Genomic DNA, 20,275 nt, shown 5'->3' on the forward strand with positions numbered 1-20,275 from the left:
GTAATTCCTTACTTTCAAGAAGTCAGAAAATCTGTTTATCTGAACCATCAGTATATTCAATGACTTAGTTGTGACAGCTAGCCAGAGCAGGGGATATCAGCTTTTCTGTGAAAAGAAATTCTTTCTCATCTCTATCCTAAAAGGTGGCGGTATTAGATACTCCCTAAAAGGTGGATTCCTTAATGCATGACACTTCTCCCTCATTCTAGATTTCCCCTGCACATCAACATTCAGCTGTTTAAGCCCAGACTCTTATCAAGTTTCAGTAAGATCACCTCTCATTCTAAACACTAATGAATATGTCTATCTTGCTTAATCTTTCCTTCTAAACTAACATGTGGTAAAGTTTCTGTGTATTTCCTTCAATAGAAGTATTTTGGTATCTGGCATAAGGAGAACTGTTGCCTTGGAAAATAACATCCAGTAAGGATGGGACCTGGGATAAAGAAGGAAGTTATGGCAATGACTAATATATGGCATTATGTGGTAAAACACCAACACAGGGAATCTGGGCTACAGAACATTTGACTTTCCACAAATTCTCCAATTAATTTGTAGCTTGAAAAGTTCTTAGGTAATACTTACAAAATGTTTTATTGCATTATTCACAACTGGATACAGTCCATTCATTTAATTAGGGGTAGTGTTGATTAAATGTAAGAATAAAAAGTGATACTTTATGGCTAGGTAAATAAAATGGAAATTTCTGACGTGAAAAAATCTATTAACAGTAGTTCTCAGGAGTGCAACCCTTGTGTATCCTGGGAACTGTTACCTGCTATCACACTATTCAAAAATCACAGCAGTTCAGCTTCCATTTCACTGGGATTTGGTTGCAATGCTCTGTTTTATATACCAGGATTCCTGTTTCCATACTTCTTTTCACACCCAGGGGCCATGGGTTGTTCTATTCCTTTCACACATCAGGGATTCAGTTCCAACGGTCCATTTAAATTCACCTGAGCCCCAGTTTCAATGCTTCCTGTAAGCTTACCGGAGCCCTCATTCCTACACTTACTCATTTGCTTTTCCACACTCTCTTGAAGCTTCCTGAGGCCTGCCTCTATGCTCCCTTTAAACTTAGTAGGTTCATAGGAAAAAATATTATTCCATCATATAACAATTAAAGAAAGCGTTGAATGAATACAAAATAAACCTAATCATAATAAAAATGTCATGCGTGTGCAGGATTAAAGGGACTTCTCTGTTTCTAGGGGTTAAGGAACTTGGAAATTCTTTGGATATTTACAACAAGAATGTGATTGATTTAATGCACATTGCTCCAGAGTGCACTGTTAGTTAGCATTTTAACATTAAAATGCATTGTCATTTTCCCAGTGATCAACTGCACATGGTGGGGGGGGGGGCTAAAAACAGGACCAAAAGAAACTACAGAAAATTGAAAAATTTGTCAGCTCCATCTTGGGTATTAGCCTCCGTAGAATACAAGACATCTTCAAGGAACGGTGTCCATTATTAAGGACCCCCATCATCCAGGACATGTCCTCTTCTCATTGGTACCATCAGGAAGGAGGGATAGAAGCCAGGCACACACTCAGCGATTCAGGAATACCTTCTTCCCCTGTGCTATACGATTCCTAAATGAATATTGAACCCATGAACACTACCCCACTTTTTAAAATATATATTTGTTTTGCACTATTTTTAATCTAACTATTTAATATACATATATATACTTAGTGTAATTGATATACATATTTACTTTTTTTCCTCTAATGTATTGCATTGTACTACTGCTGCTGCTGCTAAGTTAATAAATTTCACGACGCATGCTGATGATAATAAACCTGATTTGGATTCTGATATTAGAATGAACAGAAAACTAGGTAACCAGTTAGCATAAATCTGTGGAAAGGGAAACAGTCAGCATTTTAGATCTGTGACCCCTTGTCATAACTGAGTAAATGATGCAAGTTAATTTTCCGTGTCCATATCACTATTCCCATGTCTGGAGGAAAAACAATGGGCCCAGTACCGACTCCCGGGGTCTCACCCAAAAATTAACTTGCATCTCTTTGAGTTTTCACAAAGTTTTGTAAAACCAAAATCTGATTATCCCTCTTTCCGCACTTGCTGAGGTTTTATACACAAGACATCCTGCAGGTGTGGAAATCCAGAGCAATACACAAAATTCCAGAGGAACTCAGCGGGTCAGGCAGCATCTGTTGTTTCAGTCCGAGCCCTTCATCAGGACTTAGACCGTAGATGCTGCTTGATCTGCTGAGTTCCTCTTAACACTGTGTGTTGCTGAGTTTTTCCATCATTGTTTTAGATTCCGATTTTCAGCATCTGTGGGTTAAAAAATTCTTGTGCAGTTTTGGTTTCTTTATGGGGGGGGTAATATTTGTTTTTAAGATGTTGCGGAGAAGACTTACTTGACAGATTCCTGGATTGAAAGGGTCACTTTATAAGGAAATGATGTGGTTTGGTCAAGAAACATTGGTGTTCAAACGAAAAGGAAGAGATCTCATTTAAACATAGAAAATTCTGAGGGGGAACAAGAAACATGTCAAGGGAGTGTTTTCTTTTGTCTCGTAAATGTATATTGAACGCGCATAGACCTTTCAAGAACCATGTGAGATGGCTATTTATACATTATTGGATTGGCCACTGCAGTTGGTCAGGTCCTATTTGCCGTTAATAAGAGATGTTCTGCTGGAACTCCAACTGTCGCGACTGTCCTTCGCTCAAAGTACAGTAGTTCAGCTTGTGTTTCTCTAAGCTACACACATAAAAGTTGCTGGTGAACGCAGCAGGCGAGGCAGCATCTCTAGGAAGAGGTACAGTCGATGTTTCGGGCTGAGACGCTTCGTCAGGACTAACTGAAGGAAGAGCTAGTAAGAGATTTGAGAGGGGGAGGGGGAGATCCAAAATGATAGAAGACGGGGGGGGGGGGGGATGGAGCAAGAGCTGGACAGGTGAAAGGCAAAAGGGATGTGAGAGGATCATAGGACAGGAGGCCCAGGGAGAAGGAAAGAAGGGGGGGGACCCAGAGGATAGGCAAGGGGTATAGTCAGAGGGACAGAGGGAGAAAAAGGAGAGAGAGAAAGAATGTGTATATATAGTTCCTCTCACTATACCCCTTGCCCATCCTCTGACACTATATCCTCTATACCCCATCCCCATCCTTGCCCCCCCCTTCCTTCTCCCTGGGCCTCCTGTCCCATGATCCTCTCGTATCCCCTTTGCCAATCACCTGTCCAGCTCTTGGCTCCATCCCTCCCCCTCCTGTCTTCTCCTATCATTTTGCATCTCCCCCTCCCCCTCCCACTTTCAAATCTCTTACTAACTCTTCCTTCAGTTAGTCCTGACGAAGGGTCTCGGCCTGAAACGTCGACTGCACCTCTTCCTAGAGATGCTGCCTGGCCTGCTGCGTTCACCAGCAACTTTGATGTATGTTGCTTGAAATTCCAGCATCTGCAGAATTCCTCGTGTTTGTGTTTCTCTAAGTTGATTTTTGCAAACTGTAAACTTCACACTTTAAACAAAATCCGTCATTAACCCGTTTGTTTTGTGAATGTAAAGCCTGCAAAACAAGGGCAGACATTGCCGGAGTTACCGTGCAGTACGGTCACAACTTGGGAAGGAGATGGAGATCAGCGGCTTCAGATTCGTCCCAGAATCGGCCCCCGCAAGGCGCATGCGTGACGCGTCATTACCATGCCGGAGACGGGACGACGCGCATGCGTGCCGGCCGTGAGGAGTGGCAAGATGGAGACCGCGTCAGGGAGGTTGGTGCAGAAAAGGTAAATAAAAAAACGGCAGCGCAGGTTTAAATTTGGCAAGAAACGTATTGATTGAATGAAAATTGTATAGGAGAAAGGGTCGGAATTCTACATAATCTGTGGGTTTTTATTGGTATAGGATGGGGGTAAGAGGTTCGTAAATTTTGTGTTCGAGTTTGAGGAGGTGTCAGAATAAGAATCAGGTTTATTACTACAGACATATGTCATGAATATTTTTTCCATGACAGCAGTACGGTATATGAGATAAATAATGTGACGTTATAAAATAAAATAAATAGTGCAAAAGAAGAATGGCGGGGACCGATCAGAAATCGGATGGTGGAGGGGAGAAATTGTTCCTAAAACGTTGAGTATGGGTCTTCAGGATACAGTGGTAGAAATGAGAAGAGAGGAAATCCCGGATGGTGAAACTCATTAGTGATGAATGTTGCTTTCTTGAGTGTTGAAGATGTCCACGATAGTGGGGAAGGTTGTGCCCGTGGTGGAACTAGCTAAATACAATCCTTTGCGGCCTTTTTCGATCCCGCACATTGGAGCCTCCGTATGAGGTAGGGATGCAACCGGTCAGAATGCTCTCCAAGGTATATTTGTACAAATGTGATAGAGTCCTGGTGACGTACCTAATCTCCTCAAACTCTTAATGAGTTTGAACTCCGAATGAGTGAGGCTCGACACCCCCATTCTAACCACATCCTTCTGGAGCACCTTCAAGAGTACCTTGAGCTGTATCACTGTCTAATATGGGAATTGCAAGGCATCTGACTGCAAGACCCTGCAACTGATTGTGAGGACTGCTGAGAGAATCACAGGCATTTCTCCCCTCCCCCCAGTCCAGGACATGCGAAGCCCTCAGCATTGTCAAGGACTTCTCCCATCTGTCCCACCATCTCTTTAAACTCCAACTGTCAGGCAGAGGTACTGTAGTATAACAACAAGGATGGTTAGGCCAGTAGTGGAAAAGATGAGCAGCTTCAAGTTACTGGTTTTCAATATCTCACCTTTTCCACTACTGGCCCCTCAGTGAAGACTGAATCAGAATCAGGTTTAATGTCATCAGCATATGTCATGAAATTTGTTGACTTTGCGGTAGCAGTACAATGCAATAAATGATAATAGAACAAAACTGAATTACCGTAAGTACATATATTAAATAGTTAAATTAAATAAATAGTGTTCAAAGGTAAAAGTAAAATTTATTATCAGAGTGCAAACATTTCTGACTCTAAACTGCAACCGGTGATGAGGCTCTGATTGGGGACTTTCAGAGCTTTGGGTAAGGTGGAATTACCCCTTAGTCATTTATTGCTCCCAGGGCCGCTCTGACCCGGAACGATAGCACCTGCAAGGGTTCCTGCTCAGGATACGAGCGAAGGCCAACAGCAGATCCGGTAGTTTCAGTAACTGAACTTATGATGGAGAAGGCGGATGAGCTAGGACCTCAAATGCCAATGGCTATAGTACAGGCGGATGAACATTTGGGAAGAGAAATGGCGATTTCTTTAGTTCGCCCAACGGTAGGCAATAGCAAATCACCATTGCTAGATACTAGGTTTCCTAGAATCTATTTGGTAAGAAAACCATGGTTAAACTCACAAAATGTATTGCACAACAACAGCGTCAAGCGGATCTTCAAGACAATTCTGAAGATGCTTCGTTCGGTAGGGTTGATTCTGGGCAGCAGGGGATCCCTGACCGTCATCAAGCTACTGCTCATAAAATTCAAGTAACACAAAAGAAAATTATTGCCACTTGGAACGTAAGAACCCTATATCAAGCAGGGAGATTGGGCAATGTGATAAATGAAATGGAAAGACTAAAGATTAACATCATGGGAATTAGCGAAGTTCGTTGGACAGATGCTGGAACATGTCAGGATAGAAATAAAACACTAATTTATTCTTGTGGAACATCCCATACTAATGGAGTAGGAATTCTTATGGATGAAAACATGGCAAAAAGTGTTTTAGGACATTGGGCAATATCAGAAAGAGTGCTCCTTGTTAGATTCAGAGGACAACATTTGATTTAGCAGTTATACAGGTATATGCACCAAAAACAGATGGAACAAATGAGGCGATAGATAAATTCTATGAAGAGCTTGAACAAGCAAAGAATGAATGCAAATCTCAAGATATTGTTACTGTCATGGGAGATCTAAATGCTAAAGTAGGACAAGGTGCTGATGGAAATACCATAGGAAAATTTGCACTGGGGAAAGAAATGAAACAGGCGAGAAATGGGTAGAATGGTGTAAGATTCATAATCAGGTTATTATAAATACCTACTTTAAAAACCATTCAAGATGTTTATGGACCTGGAAAAGTCCAGGTGATAACACCAGAAATCTAATTGACTTTATTACTATAAACCAAAGATTTAGAAACTCAGTGACTCAATGCAAAACATATCCAGGTGCAGACTGTAAAAGTGACCATAACCCAGTAATATAATTAAAGAAGAAAACTTATGACAAAAATTTACAATTGAAGTAAGGAATAGATTTCAAAGTCTAGAAATGGAATTGGTTGAAGATGATAGCAATTATGTAGAAATGAAGTTTAACTCTCTAAAGGATGCCTTGGTAGAATCAGCAAAGTCAATGATTCCTAAAAAAGAAAAAAGCACAAAGAATAAATGGATGACAGATGAAATCAAAAATCTAATGGAAGAAGGGAGGCGAAGAAAGCAAATCCTATAGAATATAAGTCCTTAGATAAAAAAGTTAAAAGCTTATGTCAAAAAGCCAAAGAAGAATGTTTAAACCAGGAATGTGAACAATTAGAAAGAATCCCTATTACTGATCCAAAAAGGTTACACCAACAAATTAAGAATATCGCTGGTAAAAAAAAAGCTCCTCTGTTCTTCAGGTGGATGTTTGAAAGCAAAGGATGGTACCATTATTGTGGAAAAAGATGAGATTATGAACAGATGGACTAAGTATATTCAGGAATTGTTTGAAAATGATTCAGGCGAAAAACCAGAAATTAAGAAGAACATTGAAGGTCCAAGATTTTAAAATCTGAAGTTCGTAATGCAGTAAATAAGATGAAGAAAGGAAAGGCAGCAGGTCCTGATGAATTAGTAATAGAACAAATTATCGCCCTTGAAGATCATGAAATTGAGAAACTTACTGATTTAATCAATGACATCTATGAGACTGGAATAATAACAGAAGAGATGAAAAAATCAGTATTTATCACTCTTCCTAAGAAACCTGGAGCAATAGAATGTGAATTACATAGGACCATAAGTTTAATGAGTCATATCGCTAAGATACTTACAAGAATTTTGATGACAAGAGCTAAAAGTAAGATACAAGCTGAAATAGGTAAAGAACAATGTGGTTTTTTGAAAGACAACGGTACAAGAAACGCAATATTGATGTTAAGGATACTATCAGAACGAGCTATTTCAAGTGCAAAAAAGATTGTTTGTTTTATCGACTACACAAAAGCATTTGATAAAGTGAAACACAATAAGTTATTTGAAATATTACAGAAAACTCTAGATCTAGATTCGAAAGTTCTCTGCCTAATCAGAAATCTGTACTGGGAACAAACTGCCTCTGTAAGAATAGATGGAGAAGTGAGTCACTTTATGAAAATCAAGAGAAGTGTTAGACAAGGTTGTGTTTTCTCCCCTGATTTGTTTAATGTGTACAGTGAAACAATATTACAAAAAATAAGAGACATCTTGGGTATCAAAGTTGGCAGTGAAAACATCAATAATTTTAGATATGTGGATGACACTGTTAATTGCAACTACGGAGGAAGAACTACAAAACTTAATTGCTGTAGTTGTTGAAGAAAGTGCAAAAATGGGTCTATCTATCAATTGCAAAAAGAGTGTATAGTGATAGCCAAAAAGAAGGAGAATCCTATCAGCAGGCTGAGAATAAACGGGGAAGACATAAAACAAGTACAGAACTTTTGCTACTTAGGAAGCTGGGTGACATCAGATGGCAGGTGCGACATGGACATCAAAAGAAGAATAGGGATGGCAAAAGACACCTTTATGAGAATGAAGAGTATTCTGACCAATACTAAACTAGGCATGACAACCTGCCTCAGAGCACTGAAATGTTATGTTTATCCAGTTATGTTATATGGCTCAGAATGTTGGACAATATCTAGTAACATGAGGAAATGAATTGAAGCAGCAGAGATGTGGTTTTTGAGGAAGGTGCAAAGAACATCATGGATGAAACGAATATGTAACGAGGATGTCATGAACAGAGCAAGCACAAAAAGATTAGGACCGAAGAGTTGGAATACATGGTAATTATGGGAAAGATTGAAGGGAAGAAAGCAAAAGGAAGGCAAAGACAAATGATGATGGAGACAGCAGCCAGAGAACCGGAAATGAATCCCGATGAATTGATCTACTTGACCTGAAACAGGAGTGTGTGGGCCATGGCAGTCAAAGCTCAAACTGGGCACGGCACCTGATGATGATGATGATGATGACGACAAACATGTCACCACATACAACCCTGAGATTCTTTTCCTACAAGCATACTTAGCAAATCTATAGAACAGTAACTGTAACAGGATTAATGAACAACTGTACAACTGCAAATATAAATAAGTAGCAATAAATAATGAGCATTAAAATACAGAATCCTTAAAGTGAGATCATTGGTTTTGGGAACACCAGAAATAGGATGAGTGTAGTTATCCCCTTTTGTTCAAGAGCCTGATGTTTGAGGGGTGGTAACTGGTCTTGAACATGGTGGTGCGAGTCCTGAGGCACCTGTACCTTCTACCTGACGGCAATAGTGAGAAAAGAGCATGGCCTGGGTGGTGAGGATCTTTGATGATGGATGCTGTTTTTCTACATCAACATTTCATATAGATGTGCTCACTCATTGGGGTTGAATCCACGATCCTTTGCAGGATTTTCTGCTTAAGTGCATTGGTTTTCCATACCAGGCCATAATGCAGCCAGTCAGCACACTTTGCACCATATATCTATAGAAATTTGCCAAGGTTTTTGATGACCCGCTAAATCTCTGCAGACTCGTGCTTTTGGGAATTATATTTATATGATGGGTCCAGGAGAGGTACGCTAAGATAGTGACTCCCAGGAATTTAAAGTTACTGACCCTCTCCGCCTCTGATCCTCCAATGAATACTGCCTCATGGACCTCTGGTTTCCCTCTCCTGAAGTCTACAATCAGTTCTTTGGTCTTATTGACATTGAGTGAGAGGTTGTTATTATTATACCACTCATTCTCCCTCCTGAATGCTGATTCGTCACCATCTTTGATAGTGCAAAATAGAAATAAAAGTAATAGTGAGGTAGTGTTCATGGGTTCAATATTCATTCAGAAATCAAATGGCAGAGGGGAAGAAGCTGTGACAAGTGCTACACCTGCCCCAACACAGCTTCCCTCACTGCCGTTCAGGACCCTGGATGGTGAGGTGATACATTACTTGTGGGTCTGTCAGGGTCATCGATTGTGTACAGTGCTCTTGGTGCAGCCTCCTCTGCATTAGTGAGACCTGATGATTGATTTGTCAAGAACCTTTGTTCTGTCTGCCTTAAAAGCTAAAATCTCCTGGTGACTACCCATTTCGATTCGACTTCCCATTTCCATTCTGACATGTCTGTCTATGGAAGTCAAAGATCCAGTTGCAGAGAGGGGTGCAGAGCCCAGGTTTTGACGCTTATTGATTCTACTGCCAATGATGAGGCCAAACTCAGGTTGGAGGAGCAGCACTTCATGTTTTGTCTGGACGCCCTCCAACCTGATCGATCTCTCCAACATCTGGTAATTTTGCCCCTTCTCTCATTCTTTTTTTTTCCATTTCCTATTCAGGTTACCTTCTCATTCCTTTACTTCTCACCTACCTGTCACTTCCCTATGATTCTGCTCCTTCCCTTTCTTCCATGATCCACTGTCCTCTCCTATCAGATTTCTATTTTTTCAGCCCTTTACCTCTTCCACCTATCCCCTCCCAGCTTCTTACATCCTCCCCCTCATCCACCCACCTTCTCCCTCATCTGGTTTCACCTATCACCTTATAGCTTGTACTCCTTCCCCTCATCCTGTCTTGTTATTCTGGCTTCTGCCCCCTTCCTTTCCAGTCGTTATGAATGGTCTCAGCCTGAAATGTTGATTACTTATTCCTCGCCATAGATGCTGCTTGGCTTGCTGAGTTCCTCCATAGTTTGTATATGTTTCTCATGAATTCCAGTATCTACAGAATCTCTTATGTTTATGCCTTGCAATTACTGACAAGACCCAAGGTCAAGCTTGAACCCAGATCTCTGGTGCTGTATATCAGTGGCTGTAATAGTTGTCCCCACAATGTGTAGCTAAAGTTTTATAGTTTGGCTCGGCACACAAGAATGTAAATTGAAAAACAAGGAAAGGAAGGGATGTCAAGTAAAATTGGCCCATCCTGATACAAGTTCCAGAGAAGTAGAATTGATTCATTCACCATTCTCTGTGACCTCGGTTCCTCCCACTTTCTCCAAAATTGGGGGAGGGGGGTAGCCGTGGGCATTCGCATGGGCCCCAGCTATGCCTGCCTCTTTGTTGGCTATGTAGAATAGCGCATGTTCAACACCTTCCCTGGTTAAACTCCCCAACTCTTCCTCCACTACATTGCCAATTGCATTGGGGCTGCTACGTGCACCCATGCTGAGCTCATCAATTTTAACAACTTTGCCTCTAACTTCCACCCTGCCCTTAAATTCACTTGGTCCATTTCTGACACCTCCCTTCCCTTTCTCGATCTCTCAGCCTCCATCTCTGGAGACAAACTGTCAACCAACACCTTTCAGAAACCTACTGATTCCCACAGTTATCTCTTCCCACCCCACCGCCTGTAAACATGCTATTCCCTTTTCTCAGTTTATTCGCCTCTGCCGCATCTGATCCCAGGACGTGGCTTTCTGTTCCAAGACATCAGAGATGTCCCCCTCTTTAAAGAACAGAGTTTTCCTCCCTCCACTATTGATGCTGCCCTCATCTGCATCTCCTCCATTTCCTGTATGTCCGCGCTTACCCTATCTTCCCACTGCCTTAATAGTGATGGACGCTCTCTTGTCCTTACCTACCACCCCATCAGCCTCTGCATCCAACACATTATCCTCTGCAACTTCCTCCATCTCCAGAGTTCCTACCACTAAACATATCTTTACCTCCCCCACTTCTCTGCTTTCCACAGGGATTGCTCCCTCTGCGATACCCTTGTCCATTTGTCCCTCACCTCTAATCTTATTCCAGGCACTTATCCCTGCAAGTAGCATAAGTGCTACACCTCCTCCCTCACCTCCATTCAGGACCCCAAACAGTTCTTCCAGCTGAGGCAACACTTCACCTGTGAATCTGCGAGGGCATCTATTGTGCCCAGTGCTCTCGATATGGCCTCCTTGACATTGGTGAGACCCATTGTAAATTGGTGATGTGCTTTGTTGCGTACCTCTGCACCACCCACCACAGGCGGGACTTCCCAGTGGCCAAAAGTTTTAATTCCCATTCCCATTCCCATTCCTGTTCTGATGTGTTAGTCCATGTTGTGCCAAGAAGAAGCCACCCTCGGTGTAGGAGCAGCACCTTATATTTTCTCTGGGTACCCTCCAACTTGATGGCATGAATATTGATTTCTCCTTCCGGTGAACAAATTCTTCCACCCCCCACCCCACTTTCCTCTATTCCCCACTCTGACCTTTCACTACTTCACACTTTTACTTCCCCCGGGTCCCCTCCTCCTTCCCTTTCTCCTTTGGTCCACTCTCCGCTCCTATCAGATTCTTTCTCCTCTAGCCCTTGACCTTTCCCACCCACCTGGCTTCACCTATCATCATCTAGTCCTTTCATATCTCTTTCCCAATTCCCCACCTCGTTATTCTGGCATCATCCCCCTTCCTTCTCAGTCTTGAAGAAGGGTGTCAGCCCAACACGTCGACTGTTTATTCATTTCTCGATGCTGCCTGACCTGCTGAGTTCCTCCAGCATTTTGTGTGTGTTGCTTTTTATTTCCAACATCTACAGACTTTCTCATGTTTGTGACCTCCCCTCTTCCAGTTTGGATAAAGCCCTTGACCATATCTCATTTATTTCTTGCCCTTCTAATCTCATCTTTTTCCTCTTGGATGGATAAGAACAAAGATCTCCAAGTCATAGCTTTCTGCACCTCAAAGCATCAAAACATTTTAAACGTTATTATTACAAGGTGCTGTGTCATATACAGTAATTCTCAAACTGCACTCCCAGTGTTGTCACAACAGATCACTATCATTTACAAATGAAGCTAAGTTATTTTCTGCATTCAGACATAATTTTCTGCATATATAATGCATAGTTTTGTGAAAACACAGCCTCTGGTGTGTCATTGTGTTTGGAGTAATTGGCTGTTTCAAGTGGAGACCAGGATATCGATAAGAAGTAGAGAACTTCTTTCTCTAGTATCTCTACACATACAGTCGGCCCTCCTTATCCGCAGGTTCCGCATGCGCAGATTCAACCAACCACGGATCAGGAAAACTGGGAAGTTCTCTCTCCAGTACTCGTTGTTTGAGCATGTACATGTTTTTTTTCTGATCATTATTCCCTAAACAATACAGTATAACAACTATTTACATAGCATTTACATTGTATTAGGTACTATAAGTAACCTAGAGACGATTTAAAGTATAGGCAGTCTTTAAGTCGGATTTGTATGTAAGTCCGAACAGGAACATCCGGTACGTATTATTTAGCGTCAGTTAGTCAAACATTTGTCTTAGTATATAGTATATATTTTGACTTTGTATGCATATAAAACACTTAAGAAATGTATGTATTTCAATAATTAAAGCACTGCATTGCTTAATAATAATTGTAGCTTTCATCGGGGCATGGCCTTTCACATGCTCCATTATTCTCACTTTATCCTTTAAAATTGTTCCAATCGTTGACCGACTGTAGCCTAACACTTTTGCAATGACCGATGGCGTTTCACCTCTTTCTGATCGCTTTTTTATTTCCACTTTATTTTCAATTGTGATCGTTTTCCATCAACGGAACAGAAACACTGTGGATTCAGCAGCAGCCGCGGGCAACGGATCCAGAGCTCCCCCCCCCCGGGTCCTAAAGTCCACCCGCACTGAGACAGGTTAAATAAGGGATTTGAGCATCCATGTTTTATGGTATCTGCGGGCCCGTAACCAATCCCCCGCGAATAAGGAGGGCCGACTGTATTAATAAGCTAATAAATTGCACCAGAATATTTCTCCTAGATGAAAACAGTTTCTGTTTGAGAGAGAAAGCTTAATAGACTTCAGCTTTGAGCAATTCCACAATAAGTGTAATTCACTAATTAAGTATGTGATGTGGAAAATATATTGTAACTGTATTCCTAACTAACACAGTGCATTCTGTGCAGTGTTAAAATTGCAGCTGGAGCTGTTGTCTGTGTGGAAAGTGAAATCAAAGGAGATGTAACTATTGGTAAGTGATATTTAAAATTGCTGTTTATTTTTAGAATAAGTTAATGCTTGGTTCTAGTAAATCTTGATGTAACCAGCAGTATGCCACATCTGTCACAAATGTGTCAAGCATAATAACACAAAGGACAATGAAATAACACTGATTACACAATATCTAATTAATCTTTAACAGGCTTTTTGCTTCTACAATAACAATCAGGCTGATGATACTCATTATTTAGGTTTAATTTAAAATGCATTTTTAAAAACTGGATGTGTGCAATTAAATATGTAAATACACAAGCTCCTGTCAAACGTATCTTGCTATTCCCAGAAGGTGAACACCTGATACTTGATGTGTATGATTTTCTCTTCTTAATCTGCTGAGCATCACTTTTGGCATCAAAAATTAATAAGTGCTCGACTTGTTTCTTCAGATTTTAATTACTGGAGATTTAAATAACTTTTTCTTTGTTTTTTCCTTTGTTATTTTTCTTTCTCGTTATCATTTTGTACATAGTTTGACATTGAATTAATTATTCTGACTTTTCGAACTCTGTATGTTACTGACACTTAGTTGATTTCCCTTGTGGGAAACAGAGATTGGTGACATAGATTCAGACTAGGTAGGTGCACTTTTAAGAGGAGTTAAGTTTTTTTTCGGAGGTTATAAATCTTTGAATTTCTCAATCCCAGAAAAACATGAAGGTTGAATGATAGATTTTCTTTTGACTGAGTTACTGGGAAAAGGGAGGAAACTGAGGTTGGGTCCAGATCAGAGTAGAAAAGATCTTTTAGTAATTTCAGTACTCAGAACCAATAACTAACTTTATACAGTAACATCTTTTAACAATTTTTGTTTGAAAACCTGAATACTCCATATCCACAGATTTTCTCTTATCTACCCTGCTGGTTAAACTTCTGAAACTGATACAACAATTTTTGGTCTTATACTTGCATACGTATGTCAGAATATCAGTCTGGTTCACAGTTTAAAACTATTGCTTTCTCCATTAGGCGTAGCATGAGGGTAAAAATGCAGTTTCTTTTCTAAGGTCCTAGGACAGTAGTTCACCCTAAGGCTCGTATTATCGCAGAAGCAGGACCGATCGTCATTGGAGAAGGGAACTTGATTGAAGAACAAGCACTTATTATTAACAGGTATGTGTGAGAGCAAATGCTAAATGGGTATTCACAGATAAAGATTCCAGAATATAACAGAAAATTATTGTGCTTATGTTGTTCTGTAAATATTTCCTCCCATATTGGGAAGAACAAGGAAATCAGACATGTAAGAATTGGAAAAGGGTGACAGTTTTGAAGAAAGTTGTTGCTTAACTGGGAGAGAATGTACACCCCAAGCAAAGTGGTGCTGATGAGTGAATGGTGCTTGTTGGGTATTGAAACTAAACCTCTCAGCATGAGATGAGCACTCGAGCTTTTAAGCTTATGGAGAATAACAAATACGGAGCAAATAGAGGGTTTAAACATGAATAGTTAACTATATGGTAACAGTATGGTTCCTCCACTTGATAATCCATTATAGGAATGGAGTTGAGCACTGTCACAAGTTGACTTCGAGATGGGGAGAATATGTGGAGCAAAATTAATCTCTCGGCAGATATAATATTGATCACCTATAATATCATTCAGTATTAGACAGCTGCTATGGACAAGGATACTATCAGGTAGAGATAGTATTTTATGACTGGGACATAAAAGAATGACTTTGGTCTTCCCAGTATTTAGTTGGTTGAAACTTCTCCATCCAGTTTTGGATAATGGTTGAGCAATGTGATAATTTAAAAGTATTGGTGGTAGTGAGATGTAGTTGAGTACCTGAATTTCATTGGAAACTGGTGTTTATTTTGGGATAACATTGCCAAGAAGCACTGTGTAGATAGGAAATACAATATAGCCTGAAGCATCGATCCTTGAGAGAAAGAAATGAAAAGTGAAATAATTACTAGAAATACACTGAACAAATGGGAATAAGAAAAGATGTGGAAATTCCATACAGAGAAAAGGGAAACCATTACTGGTAAGTTTGTAATTAAAGGATGAAATTGGTGAGTGCAGTTGGAAGACACTGAAGAGGGATATTTGCTTTGAGTTGAAATGAATGAGGAAGGATAATTCATCTTTATTAGTTGTTCACTCAGTGGGCACTTATTTGGTACAGCTTTCCAGTACTAGATAGGACCTCTCTTTGCTCTCAGAACAGCCTGAATTCTTCGTGGCATAGACTCAGCAAAATGCTGGAAACATTTCTTAGAGATTCTAGTCCATCTTGACATGATAGCATCACGCTGTTGCTGCAGATCTCTCAGCTGCAGTTTTACGCTGTGAATTTCTGTTCCTTCACATCCGAAAGGTGCTCTATTGGATTGAGATCTGGTGACTGTGGAGGACATTGAAGTACACTGAATATCAAGATTCCTCAAATTGAATGATATTTTTAAAATCTTCATCTTTCCAGTTTTGGTGAGCCTGTGCCCACTGTAGCCTCAGTTTCCTGTTCTTAGCTGACAGGAGTAGAACGTAGTGTGCTCTTCTGATGCTGTAGCCCAGACAACCCCAATAGGCGGACCACGAGAACCAAATGTCTGGACCGCGCCGACCCATTGGCACTTACGTGAAAGCACCTGTCATAACATGTAAATAAAGCGTGCGCTGCTCTAATTTATTTTAACCTCATCCCACACCGTACACTTGACCTATGCCCCTGTAGAGTGCGCGATGCTGAGTTGATTAAAACGTGTGCAATTTATGGTTGGTGAAGTTTTAAGTCATGATGAGAAAACCAAGAATACGGTTGTGGAGTTATTAAAGACCGTGCCATTGTCGGTTAACACGGCAACAAGAAGAGTAGAAGTTTTAGCAGAGGAGTGTTTTTCCAATCTACTCACCGATTTGGAGCCATATCTCTAATCATAGACTTGTTCTTGTGACCAAACCGATATGGAAGAGCTATTTGTATTCGCAAGATTTTTTGATGGGAAGACCTTTCGGGAAGAGCTAGTTTGTTTGCTTCCTTTGTCTGGGCACACAACTGGGGAAATAATTTTTAACGAATTGACACAGTTCTTTGAGAAGAATGGCTTGGATGTGAGCAAAATTGCGTCTGTTGTCACCGATGGGGCTCCGTCGATGGTGGGACAATGCAAGGGCTTGCTAAGCAGGTTTGTCGCTGTTAACCCAGCACTCTTGGCATTTCATTGCATTATTCACAAATCAGTGTTGTGCGCTAAACTGTGTGGGGAAATGAAAGAGGCGATGGATACTGTGACGAGACTGGTAAATTTCGATCGTGAGAGTTCTAGTCTGCAACATCGCCTTTTCAGAGCATTGCTGGAGGAAATGTCAGCGAAACACAAAGATCTTTTGCTGCATAATGATGTTCGCTGGCTGAGCAAAGACCGTGTGTTGGAGAGGGTGTGTGACCTGCGCGATGAGCTTGTGTCATTTTTATCCAGACTGCAGAGCCAAAAAGCCCAAGGATTTAAGAGGTTTTTAAGTGACAACAAGGTGATGGCACATGTTTTTTTTTGTGTGACATCACATCTCATCTAAATCAACTTAATCTGCAATTACAAGGCAACAACCACACTGTTGCAGACATATACGAGGCGATTGAAGCTTTCCGGTCAAAGCTGAACCTTTTGAAGAGAGACATTCACGGGAGAAAATTGCACTTTCCACGTCTGCGGGAGCATTGTGAGAACAACGAAATGCGGGAGGATCCAGTGATGAAGGATTTCGTGTCGAGCCTGGCAGAAAATTTCAGGGAACGATTTGAAAGCTCCCCTAAACTCTCAGGTGACAGCTTCCTCTTCCTGAGACAGCCGTTCTCCATTTCGGCTAACAGCCAGTGGACTGCAGAGGCCAAAAGGCTGGTGTCTTCCATAGATGAGGCAACTCTTCAGATGGAGGTCTTGGAAATGGGAACATTTGATTGGCTCAAAGCACAACACAAGGACATTGGGGGAGTGACTTGGATCAACGTGGTTCCCCAAGCTCAATTCAAAAACACAAGAGCAATTGCAATGCTCCTACTCACACAGTTCCCCTCCACGTACATACGTGAGTCATCGTTTTCTTCAATGAACTCTATCAAGAACCAGGACAGAAACAGACTCTCCAATGTACATTTTGGCCAGTGCCTCAGGATTGCCACAACAGAATACAGGCCCCACATCAGAAGGATTGCCTCACCCCGTCACTATCACTTCTCTCGCTGATTGGTGGGTGAATCAATTTATTTTTGTCCATTTGTCAATCTTATTGTGCTATAATAATATTACAACAACAATAATACCGATAATTTCATTTACAGCTACACTTCATACTTCAAATGCTACATAGCTTAATTAAAAAGAACAAATAGATTAAATGAGAGAACAGAAACAGTGGAAAAGGCAGTACTCTTTGTGTGGAAGAGAAGTGGTGAAGACTACCATGCTTACTGTGTGTGTGTGTGTGTGTGTGTGTGTGTGTATATGTGTGTGTATTTTAAGTCCCAGATGAGTTCTCAATGTGAGAGCTGACAGTTGTAATAGCTAGAGTCATAATTAAATGGTTGGTTTTGGACTTAGTTTGTTTCAAGAGTGCATTTTTTTTTCTTGTGTGACCCACAACACAGGCTTTGAGAGTCCCAGGCCTAAATTATTACTACTAGAAACATAGAAACATAGAAAATAGGTGCAGGAGTAGGCCATTTGGCCCTTCGAGCCTGCACCGCCATTCAGTATGATCATGGCTGATCATCCAACTCAGAACCCTGTACCAGCCTTCCCCCCCCACACCCCCTGATTCCTTTAGCCACAAGGGCCATATCTAACTCCCTCTTAAATATAGCCAATGAACTGGCCTCAACTGTTTCCTGTGGCAGAGAATTCCACAGATTCACCACTCTCTGTGTGAAGAAGTTTTTCCTAATCTCGGTCCTAAAAGGCTTCCCCTTTATCCTCAAACTGTGACCCCTCGTTATGGACTTCCCAACATCGGGAACAACCTTCCTGCATCCTGCATTAGGATTTTATATGTTTCAATCAGATCCCCCTCAATCTTCTAAATTCCAACGAGTATAAGCCTAGTCGATCCAGTCTTTCATCATATGGAAGTCCTACCATCCCAGGAATCAATCTGGTGAACCTTCTTTGTACTCCCTCTATGGCAAGAATGTCTTTCCTCAGATTAGGGGACCAAAACTGCACACAGTACTCCAGGTGTGGTCTCACCATGGCCTTGTACAACTGCATTAGTACCTCCCTGCTCCTGTACTCGAATCCTCTTGCTATGAATGCCAGCATACCATTTGCCTTTTTCACCGCCTGCTGTACCTGCATGCCCACTTTCAATGACTGGTGTACAATGACACCCAGATCTCGTTGCACCTCCCCTTTTCCTAATCGACCACCATTCAGATAATAATCTGTTTTCCTGTTTTTGCCACCAAAATGGATAACCTCACTTTTATCCACATTAAATTACATCTGCCATTACTACTACTAATAATAATAGTAATAGCAGCAACAATAACATCTGCCCATAAAACAACTTACTGGCACAATGAGAAAAAACCCTGGATGTTTTGACCCTTGGCTTGGCATGCTTGACATAATTTGGCCCTTGTGGAACGCTAATTGGGGGACCTTGCTGAAGCCCGTCCACTTCAAGGTTTGATGTGTTGTGCGTTCAGCGATGCTCTTCTCTACAACTCTGTTGTAAGGCATGGTTATTTGAGTTACTGTCGCCTTCCTGTCAACTTGAACCAGTCTGGTCATTTTCCTCTAACCTTTCTCATTAACAAGGTGTCACCCATAGAACTGCTGCTCACTAGATATTTTTTGTTTCTCATACCATTTCCTGTAAGCTGTAGAGACTGTTGTGCATAGAAACCCCAGGAATCAGCAGTTTCTGAGATACTCAAACCACCTCGTTCGGTACCAACTATCTTTCCATGGTCAAAGTCACATGGATCACATTTCTTCCCCATTCTCATGTTTGGTGAGAACAACAACTGAACCTCTTGACTATGTCTGTATGCTTTTATGTGTTGAGTTGCTGACATATGCCGTAAGTTCTGGTGTATAAGCCGAGAATTTGGCCCTAAATTTTGGTCCTAAAATTAGGCGGGGGGGGCGAGGTTGGCTTATACAGAGGGTGCCAACTTTGGAAAAATGAATACACAGAAGACAGGTCGTATTTATTGGCTGTTTGAGTCAGATACAAAAGAAAATACAAACGCGTATGAAATCTACACAAAAGGAAAAGATCTACAAAACACATTCTTTTTCTCAATTTACTTGTACGCACTGTTGTCGTCACATGTTCAGAGCTTGAAACTCTCATACTCTTCATTATCTGACTCTCCGAAAATCACGTCCCTTTCTTCGGCGCATGAATTCTTTGAGTGGGGAACCACGTCAAACCACCGGGGATGACTGCAATGTCGGTATTTTCAGCTTTCAATGCTGCTTTTGTCTCACCTGACAAGTGCGCTTTGAATATGTCCCAGACTTTTCCTTCCTGAAATCTTCGAGATGTTGACGCCACTCCTCTTTAACCCACTTCAAGCGACCCACTTCGTCCATTCAACCACGTTCTTGAACGTAAACAACAACACCCCGCGGGAATGTTTTCCTCATAAAAATCACCATCGGTGGTAGCTTAATCCCATCAGCCATACACGTTAACACGACAGTAAAATGTTGCTCCTTGTGTCCAGATGTTTTGACAAGGACTTTTTTCTCCCCCTTCTGATTGACAGTGCGGTTGCCAGCAAGATCAAAGAACATTGGTGTCTTTTCCATGTTACCAATCAGTGAGAGTGGGTTAGAATGTGCCTTTCGATGCTTGATTACAAACGATTGGAAGGCCATAATCTTATTCTCAAGGTTGCTCGGCAACTTCTGAGCAATCTTTGTTTTTTGTCTCAACACAAGATCATATCTATTCATAAATTGGGTGCACTGACTTCATTCGCGTAGCTTTGAAGTTTTCGCTGACCTCACGGTATTTTACGGCCCATTTCAACGCTTGAACTCGAATCATTTCTCTGGTAACAATGTATCCAGACGATCGCT

The 20,275-nt window shown here is 41.2% G+C and overlaps 1 protein-coding gene across 2 annotated transcripts in view; it reads left to right on the top strand.

Moving 5' to 3' along the window:
• Positions 1–3,666: 3,666 nt before the first annotated feature.
• Positions 3,667–20,275, top strand: part of dctn6 (dynactin subunit 6) — a 33,705-nt gene continuing 17,096 nt past the window's right edge. Inside the window, exons 1-3 of one of the 2 annotated variants that reach the window (XM_063046497.1) lie at positions 3,667–3,767; positions 13,145–13,209; positions 14,243–14,348. In XM_063046497.1, coding sequence (XP_062902567.1) covers positions 3,682–3,767; positions 13,145–13,209; positions 14,243–14,348 — 257 coding nt within the window. In that variant the 5' untranslated portion in view covers positions 3,667–3,681. Of the gene's footprint in view, positions 3,768–13,130; positions 13,210–14,242; positions 14,349–20,275 lie in introns of both variants that reach the window. The other variant, XM_063046498.1, reaches the window with a different exon arrangement.

The sequence above is a fragment of the Mobula hypostoma genome, chromosome 4 (assembly GCF_963921235.1).
Source record: "Mobula hypostoma chromosome 4, sMobHyp1.1, whole genome shotgun sequence".
Lineage (NCBI taxonomy): Eukaryota > Metazoa > Chordata > Chondrichthyes > Myliobatiformes > Myliobatidae > Mobula > Mobula hypostoma.